Below are 9,235 nucleotides of genomic sequence, written 5' to 3'. Positions count from 1 at the left end.
CCGTGGCGTTAATCAGAACTTAAATTGCCTTTTAACTTATTCATATTCAACAATGTGTCTTCTGCTTTGTTACTCTCAAAATAGACGATGCGAAAATATGCAAATTTCTATTTTAAATTGATGACGCTGTCAAAGTTAAAGTGAAATTTGTTTGCCAATTCTTTTTATTATCGATATCTCTATCTAAATCAATTCTGGCTTTTAATTATTAATTTTCCTCAATATTTCTTTTTCAATGAGCTTATTGTCCTTGCATTATTTCAGTATCTTCTAAAATATTTTATATTATATAATACAGAAAAAAAATCTAACACTAAATAAAAGTTTCAAATTTCTTATTAAACATAAAATTAATAAAAAAAAGGTATTATGCTATAAAGTATTATCAAACTTGTATATTAAACACTTCTAAAAAAATGCATTTTAAACTGTCAAAGTTAATCATAGAATCAGCATTTTATATTATTTTACTTCTCCATAAGATTACCGCATTCCTAGATACGATTGAAAAATATGAATATATGCAAATTATTGGTTGAGCAAATCAAAATATGTATATAATATGATGTAAAAGAGGAAATGGAGTGCTCTTCTGATTTAATGTAAATAAAAAACTCTTCTGTCTTAATTTTAACATTGATAAATGTACGCAAGTAATTGGGTGATTTGATGAAACAATGAAATGATCTTGATTGATAAAACCATATTGATAAAATGGGGAGGGGAGGGGGATGTACGGAAATGAAATTGGTTATCATTAACTTTTGAGACGGTGCAAAAATCTTTAACTTTCAAAAGGTTAAAAAACTTTTAATAATACTTTTGGTGAATAAAACGGAAAAACTCTAGACTTAGCTTTTATGAATTAGTATCGTTATTGAAAACTATGGATTTTTAAAGTTGATATTGATCGTTGTATCAAGCGAAATTTTATTGGACAATATTTTAGATTTGTATGAGGAATGTACAAGGACATACACAAAAACGTGAGCTCTCTCTGCTTCATATGTATTAAATGTAACAGAAACAGATGCCTTTTACATTTTGGAAAAAACCCCACGAAACATTAAAATTTAGTAGTTGCCTGATTTGCTTCTGATAAAATGATTCATTTATATTTGTCATATCATTTTAACATTGCATGTTTATTCTATCACTCTAAATTTCTGTAACAAATGGCTAATTTTTATATGCATAGGAAATATTTAAAATATGTCTTCAGTTACAGAAATTAAAATTGCTCCATTTTCTTCCATTGGTGTTAAAATTTTAAAATCAGATTATGATATATCAAATAAACAGTTAGCAGTCCAATATACTTAAGACTACTTTAACGAATATACAATAAGAATTTTGAAAATTGATAATGTATGGAAGATATTTCAAATTTAAGCGATAACTTTATAGGCGAGAAAGTTTATTCATGGCATTTACTTCGAGGCTCACTTATATACCAGTTTACTTAAAATGACTTCACTTAAAAATTAATATTTCATTCCCTTCAGAGTTTGTTAAACTTAAACCAAAACCTAAAAACAGTGGGCTTTGGATTATGGAATAAGCAAAAACGGACAAAAACATGACATTTTATTTTTATCGTTTCATTGCCATAATATATATTTATATTCAATTAAAATAAAGTTATAAAATCTATTGTTCATTACAATAAACATTTGAAGGGCTTGGAGGAAAAAAAAGTACATCTTAATATCTTTTCTCAAGATGATATTGTAATTAGGTTTAAATATCTTTTAAATGTTCTAGGCGTCTTAATTTTTGAAGAAATAAAATAGACTTGATAATAAATATTTTAGTCAAACATTAAAAGAAAATTCTGTATGTATTTTGTATTTCGAGTTTTTTAGATTGCCAAAAGTCATTTTAATTCAGAAAAGGATAAAATTCCTATGGAAATTCAGTAAGTGTGTATAAAAATATTTTTGAAAAATTAGCTTTTAATTGGAATTACAAAATCATGCGTAGATTTGTCCGAAATAAATTAATATTGAAGAGTAAGAAAAAAAATAATGTAAAATATTAAGAATTAAGTCACCTGAAATATTCTGAAATTTTTTTAAATTACCTATTTTTTAATTTTTTAAAAAAGGTATTATATTACTTTTTTTATTTTTTAAAAGAAATTCGACTTACTTATATTTTAATGCATATGCATTAACTATTTCCTAATCCTAAGTCAATAATTTGTAAAAATGTCTAACATAGTCTACTATCCCATTGATAATAGATATCTTATTTTGAAATCATTTGATTTCAATAAAAACCTTTCAACACCATTGGTATAATAATGAAAAAAATATTTAAATTGAATTTAAGGGCTTGAAAAACTTATAATGTATAATTTTACGCCCAGATTTATTAATGTATTTATATACAAACAAATACAAATACACACAGGAAAAAAATATCATAATTCTTTTTTAAAATAATTTTCATTCCATTCAATACTCCTTCGGAGGGAGAATTTGTATTCTGTAATAAATTTCCTTTGGATGTATCCAACTATAGGAATTATCAAATGTAATGATATCTGAAAAAGAAAAATGTTTGTTTGAAATTATTCTAATAAAATTATTTTATAGAAAGGCAATTTGATTTATCGAAAGGATACTTACATATGCCAGGTTTCTCGCATTTGTAAATTCCCGTTTCTGGTTCGTAGTAAGTGTCGATCCTTTGTTTCGGTACTAATTCAACTGCCGTATTGACATTTTGAAAGTTTTCATTAAAATACACAGCAAAACCAATGTCTTTGTTTTTTGTTTCGAACTCCCATTCTAAATATGAATTGGCCTCCTTTATTTCTATTGTAAGATTTTGCTTTGAAAATGGATACAGAGTCAGTTTTTTCACGCCTGGTGTAAGAGATAATTTTTTCTCAGATTTTTTCATATAATAACGCTTTGGAATCGTCTCAGCATGAACAACCTGGAAAATTAAATGTACGTCTGTAAAAAGCAGTAATAGATGCAGATTTAATAGTTTTACTAATTATTAAATCTGTTACAGTTAACTAACATTAAAATGTTACAAACCTAAGGTTAATGTAGAATTTTAAAGTAAGTATTTAGTACCGATTTTTTGTATTTGTACTATATTCTGTTACATTAAGATTTATAGAAAACCATGTATGAGTTCGAAACATCTGATATCAGAAAGAAAGCAAATCTGATCTTTCACCAAATAAATATCACATAAAATGCGAAAAAAGACATGCAAATTAAACAGATAATCCTATAAATAAAAAATGTTCTAGTTGTTACTACATATTTATTCAACTATTTGTTTCTGCGCTTTGTTACACACAAAATAAACTGGAAAACCAGAAATTTCCTACTAGTATTTCTGATTTAGGAAACTAGTTGTTATTATTATACGCATTAATCATATTTTCAGAATCTAATGCGTACAGAGAAATTATAATGAATCGAAAATTATATACAGGGTGATTCAAAAATAATAACATAGAGAAGCTTTAGGGCATAGCAATCCAAACAAGTTCTGTAATATTTTAAAGAAATGGAGAAGAAAACAAATGTCAGTTGATGACACTGTTTAGAGGATAAATGGCCGTTCCAGAGACACCCTCGTCGTATGAAATATTATTTACTCGCTATTTATCGATTTAGGAAATAGCTCTAACATGGTGATGCACTCGGTCATTTTCTTTAAGGAGTAAAGGACTATACGGTTACGAGTATTTTGAGGTTTTGCGTCTTCATCATCTTACAGCTTGGTTTCCGCCTCTACGCAATTTGTCGTTTTACCAATTTAAGCGGTTCTTTTAAAAGTCTCATGCATGATCTACAAGTTCCCAAATGTGCAGCCACTATCACCAAAGTATATGAGAAAATGAATGTGCAAAATAGAACTAGTCTATATCTTGATCATCACTCCGAGCAATATTTGAATTTGATGGTATCGTCACCAAGCAGTTCTTTTCATAAGATCTGAAAAACTTTACTTCAGACTTTTCCCATATAGCTGAGCATTATACACATTTAACTGTCAGTAGTTTCATCACCTATTTAGAAAACTATTTTGAAGCTGGCTTGGATATAAATGTATTGACATTTTTTAATATTTCTCTCATCTTTTTTTTTAATCACTCTGAATATGCAAGACCATACATTTCTTAAAGGTTAATGCATGGAAAAAATCAATAAAATAAATAAGGATAGAGAATATAGAGAATTATTTAAACTGATAATTTTACTTTGCACTGCCATTCAACCAGCTATATCAAATTTAATAAATTACCTGAAAATCGGATATGAACTTACGAAAGTGCTGCAAAGGGGATTTCCATCTGGGTCAGTCTTATTTCCGCCAAGAAAAGCTGGCAGTTCATCAGCGTCAATAGCATTTAATAGAACCTCTTGCCAGTCATCTACAAAATACAGTATATGAGAAAATATCAAACAGAAAATGATAAATTAATTATGAATCATTTTCTGAATAATAATATATTGGTTTCGACTTATTAATCTCATATGAATAATTGTATAGATATTGTTAAGAATAAATATTCATTTCTTGATACACGCTTTTTTGTACATGTATACACACAAATACATTTACATATAGAAAATTTTGCATAGCATATCTGAAAGGCCGTTAAAATAATGATCAATAACATTAAAAATATTGATATTGTTTTATATTTCTAGATACTAACTGTACTCTGATATTCGTGGCTCTGCTTGTATTATTTTAGCCTACTAAATTACATAATGTACGTGAAAAAATTATTTTCTTTCCACGTACAAAATAATGCATAGTGTGTAATGTATAAAGGATTTACAATAATTAAATTGTTTAAAACATTTTAAATAATTATAAGTGAGTGTTTTAATACAAATCTTATTTCCCACTTTTGCAATAGTGTTATTTTACATAATGAGAAAAATAAGTACCTGTGCCAAAATTGTTAATTTTCTTGTAGAGTACTGGAGAAATTACCACTTTGCAGAACGCAAACAGCATTGAAAAGTATCTGGAAGCTAAAATACATTTAAACATTGGATAATATTAGTTGTGATTGAATTTAACTTCTGACTTAAGATTACTTAACAATGTTAAAGGCATTTTGATAACACCAAAATTTGACTAAATTAAGAATGAATTAAAATTATAAAGAAACTTCAACCTTTAGATGTCTATAAAACTAATTCTGATATAGTAACAGAAAAATACACATCGTCTATGGTACAATCTTCATTTGATTATTACAATTAGATATATATAATGGCATTTTCTATAATCAAAGTTTATGCATATATTTTTCTATATATTGTGAACAATGCAGAACAATAAAAGACAATAATTAAAATGAAAGTACTATAGAAGTCATACTAAAAATTGTCAGCTTATTGCAAAAAATTTGTGTGTTCTTGCACTATAAATAAATTTGATAAGCATTTCATTATATTCTGTAAGTAAGATTTTATAAAACTAAAATTTTTTTAATACTTTTTTACATTTCACAATAATTAATATTAAAGAAATTTTAAGTAAAAATTTAAATAAGGAAATTAGCTGATGCAGTTATTTTTATTATAATTTTGCAAAAGTATTTATAAATTTAAAAAAAAATCATATATGTCATAACTACAAAGCATTTAGAAAATAAATTGTGCAATCACGGAATACTTAATGCTGAGTATTCCGCGTAGAATACAAGTATGACAATACTTTTAATAATTTGATTTCCACTGATTCTAAAATGCTTAAGAAAAATGGTAATCATACTTACTATTAATATCATATACAATCTTTATTCTTTCAGGATAATTGTCTTGATACATGTTGAGTGCCAATACCATCATTTCTAAAGCTAAAACAAAAGAAGCTTTTACCGGTAAAACTTACATTTAATGGTACATTAAAGATAAAAGAATAATTTTTAAATATTAAATTTATAACTACTGCTGATAAATGTTATCAAAATATACAATGTGAAGTAGCTATTCATTAAAAAATGTGATATATAGTTAAAACAGGCTCCTATTTAAAATTTTTATTATAATTTTTTTTTTCTGAAATAAGGTTAGAGTAATTAATGCACACATAAATTCAAATACACACTTATGAGTAATACAATACGAAAATGCGTTCAGAAACTCAATATACTTTGATGATCATGGATATAATTAAAATAATTCAAAAAAGTTTGCAGAAAACATACAAATATACAGTTCGGTTTCATATTTATTTTACAATTTTATGAGTTTGCTGGAGTTAAGTTTTAGAAATTTTATTTTGAAATGGAACTTTTGAAATAATTTATTTCAGCCTCAGTTTAAGTGTTTATTCGAAAAATAAGCAATAGAACTATATATTTTGAATAAGTATCCATTTCCTGCAGAGTGGTGTAAATATTGATTTATTTCTCATATTTATAAAATATAGGAATATTTTTTTTAAAAAGGTGTGGAAATAAAATTAAAAAACAATGTTGAAAGAGGTTGCTATTTTTATTCAAAAATCTCAAATTATTCACAAAAAAAAAAAAAAACTAATTCAGAGTTTGATGGAAAACCCGAACAATGCATTCAAAGTTTGAAGGAAATAAGAAACTGCAAGGTGAAAACAAATAAAGGAAATATATAAAAAAAGGAAAATTATAAAATGCTTATTCTAAGCTGATATTTCATTTTAAAGGAAATAATTATTTCAAATACTTACATTTCTTATTAGTTGCTTTAGCAAATGTCACTTTTTCAAAATTCAGTATCTGCACCATATTTGTAATAGGTTTACCAAGCTGCAAATGAGGTAAAAATGTTAAAGTAAATATTGTTTAAACTGCATAAAAATATATACCAAAAACATTGATATATCTCTTTTTAACTTTTTCATATATATCGATTGATTTAAAAGATCTCGAGGAAAATTATTTATTTGTATAATCAGTTACTAAACATTCTTTATTATATTTTGAAAGCCGTAAAGCTTTTAGAAAGGATTCGAAATTTCCTTTCTTCGAGACTTAGCTTAAATTCGTGTTTGATTTAGTAATTTTACTATACGCATTCACTATAATGCGCAGAAAGTATTTTTCTATACTCAAAATTTTTTTTCACTTCTAAAATCGTTTGTAAAATTTAAAGCTCCTCTAACAACAGAAAATTGACTTTTGGTGTGAATCTGTTATGAGTTATATAAAATACTTTTAATAATTATTTTAAATTCTTACACTCCTAACGTAAACAACAATATATTAGTTTAAGTCATTTATGTACAGAAGGAATGAAAACAGTTTATAAAAACTCTTTACCTGTATTAAAAACAGAGTCTTTCATTTTAACTATGTTCTACTTTATTGTTTTTAATTATAAGTAATAAAAAATGTCTAAATCCATCTTTTATCAAATTCATCGCTAAGTACTTCCCTTCATTTGGAATCAAAATTTAATAAACAAAATCAAGCAACTGACATTTAAAATCAGAAAATTCTAAAATACTATTTTTCATCGAGAACGCAAAAGTCCAAAAACTATCTCTAGCCCCTTAAAAAGTGATTGAAATATCGATTACAAATTTTATCTTTAAAAATAGGAACTACTTGTAGTTAAATAAAATTGTGGAGAAGAATTCCATTTATTTAACGTTTGTGCTAATGTTTAAAGCAAATAAATGCATCAATGAATTTGTATATAATATTTTCAGTCATCAAAAATTTTCATCCTAAAGTAAATCTATGGAAATACGACCATTATTTGTGATTTAAGTGTTTTGTGATGAAAGTATAAAATATAGGTAATGTTCCTCTTTCCTCATACAGACGTTTCTTCAATTTTCAGACAAATATACAGCAAATAAAACCACATGCAAAATTTAATGCATCTAGCCTGGTATTTTTATTAAGTTTTTGTGTTTACATACTACCAAACTGGCAAATAAAGATGCATTTTGAAATATTATCAAAAAATTCAAGCCAGTAATCAGTATTTCAAAGCGTTAAAAATTAGCTGGTAATATAAAAGTTCCTATTACCAATTTGTTTTTTATTTTGAACATCAAAAAGTATTAATATTATGAGAAAAATATAAGGATTGTGAATTATTGAATGTCAAAAAAAAAAATACAATGACATAAATTAAAATTTTGATGTTAATTAGTGAATAGAGGAAAACTTAAATGAAATGAAATAGAAATATAGATATTATATATATATATATATATATATATATATATATATATATATATATATATATATATATATATACAATGAATAAAAATGCCTACAAAATAAGAGCTTACTGTTTAATAAAACATCTTTTTATAGTTTGACATAATTTTTTAATAAATTTTATCGACAAAGAGTGGATTTAATTTTACTAATATCTGTCCTCTAATAATCATATAGTATTTTGTGTAAATTCAAACAGCATTAAAATTACGGCATAAATATTGCAATCTGTTTGCGAAACCAAATGCACATATGTTTTTAATTAAATAGGACAGCTTTGAAAGTTGCAGTTTAAAAATATATAAACGCAATTAAACCAATTATATGAATTGCCAAAATCTTACAATTTTATTTGCATTTCGGATACTTTCAGGATTAATTAGGAATAAATTCATAAAGGCAACTACATTCTAAAACTTAAGAAATAAAGAAGACGCGGAACCAATTTAAAAGCATATATTAATGAATATACTTAAATTGTTATTATAAATAAAGATCTAAACATTTTTCAGATATTAAATTGAGTCATATGATAATAACGAGGTGTTTTAATTACAAACTTTTATTAATATTTTAAAAAGAAGAAGAGGTTTTAACAAGATTTTGAAAATCATCACAGAAGGGAGAAAGCACTAGGTGCAGATGGGAAATTCTAACTATATTTTGATTTTAATCATTCACTAAACATATTTTAATTTTTAAAGATTATGTGAAAATTTCTGAATTATGAAATTTACATAAACTTTATTTCCTTATTTTGTTTCCCATCTCAAGCACTTCTATTTTTTGCTCCTTCATAAAATATTTAATAAAAAAATATATATCAGAATTCCCCTGCCCATTTAGTATATCTTTATTTATTATTATTAGTTTGTGCCTTTTGATGCTTAATATATTGCAAAATTTATAGATATAATTGTTAGGAAATAATTTTTTTCTCCAATTCTCTACCAGATTACCCAACATGAACGAAAACAAATATTAAATTAGTCAATTACTTGACGACTGATTTTTGAAAGATTT

At 25.3% G+C, this 9,235-nt stretch overlaps 1 protein-coding gene across 3 annotated transcripts in view; it reads right to left on the bottom strand.

The window, feature by feature from the left end:
* Positions 1 to 2,344: 2,344 nt before the first annotated feature.
* LOC129956968 (SEC14-like protein 2) overlaps positions 2,345 to 9,235 on the bottom strand; it is a 40,006-nt gene continuing 33,115 nt past the window's right edge. For all 3 annotated transcript variants that reach the window (XM_056069060.1, XM_056069042.1, XM_056069051.1), the window contains exons 8-13: positions 6,706 to 6,784; positions 5,774 to 5,854; positions 4,935 to 5,021; positions 4,302 to 4,408; positions 2,634 to 2,946; positions 2,345 to 2,548 (exon numbers count right to left, since the gene is read on the bottom strand). In XM_056069060.1, coding sequence (XP_055925035.1) covers positions 2,460 to 2,548; positions 2,634 to 2,946; positions 4,302 to 4,408; positions 4,935 to 5,021; positions 5,774 to 5,854; positions 6,706 to 6,784 — 756 coding nt within the window. In that variant the 3' untranslated portion in view covers positions 2,345 to 2,459. The remainder of the gene's footprint in view (positions 2,549 to 2,633; positions 2,947 to 4,301; positions 4,409 to 4,934; positions 5,022 to 5,773; positions 5,855 to 6,705; positions 6,785 to 9,235) is intronic.

Source organism: Argiope bruennichi, chromosome 2, assembly GCF_947563725.1.
Source record: "Argiope bruennichi chromosome 2, qqArgBrue1.1, whole genome shotgun sequence".
Classification (NCBI taxonomy): Eukaryota; Metazoa; Arthropoda; class Arachnida; order Araneae; family Araneidae; genus Argiope; species Argiope bruennichi.
The sequence above is the reverse complement of the archived record's forward strand: the minus strand, read 5'-3'. Positions and strand labels throughout refer to the sequence as shown.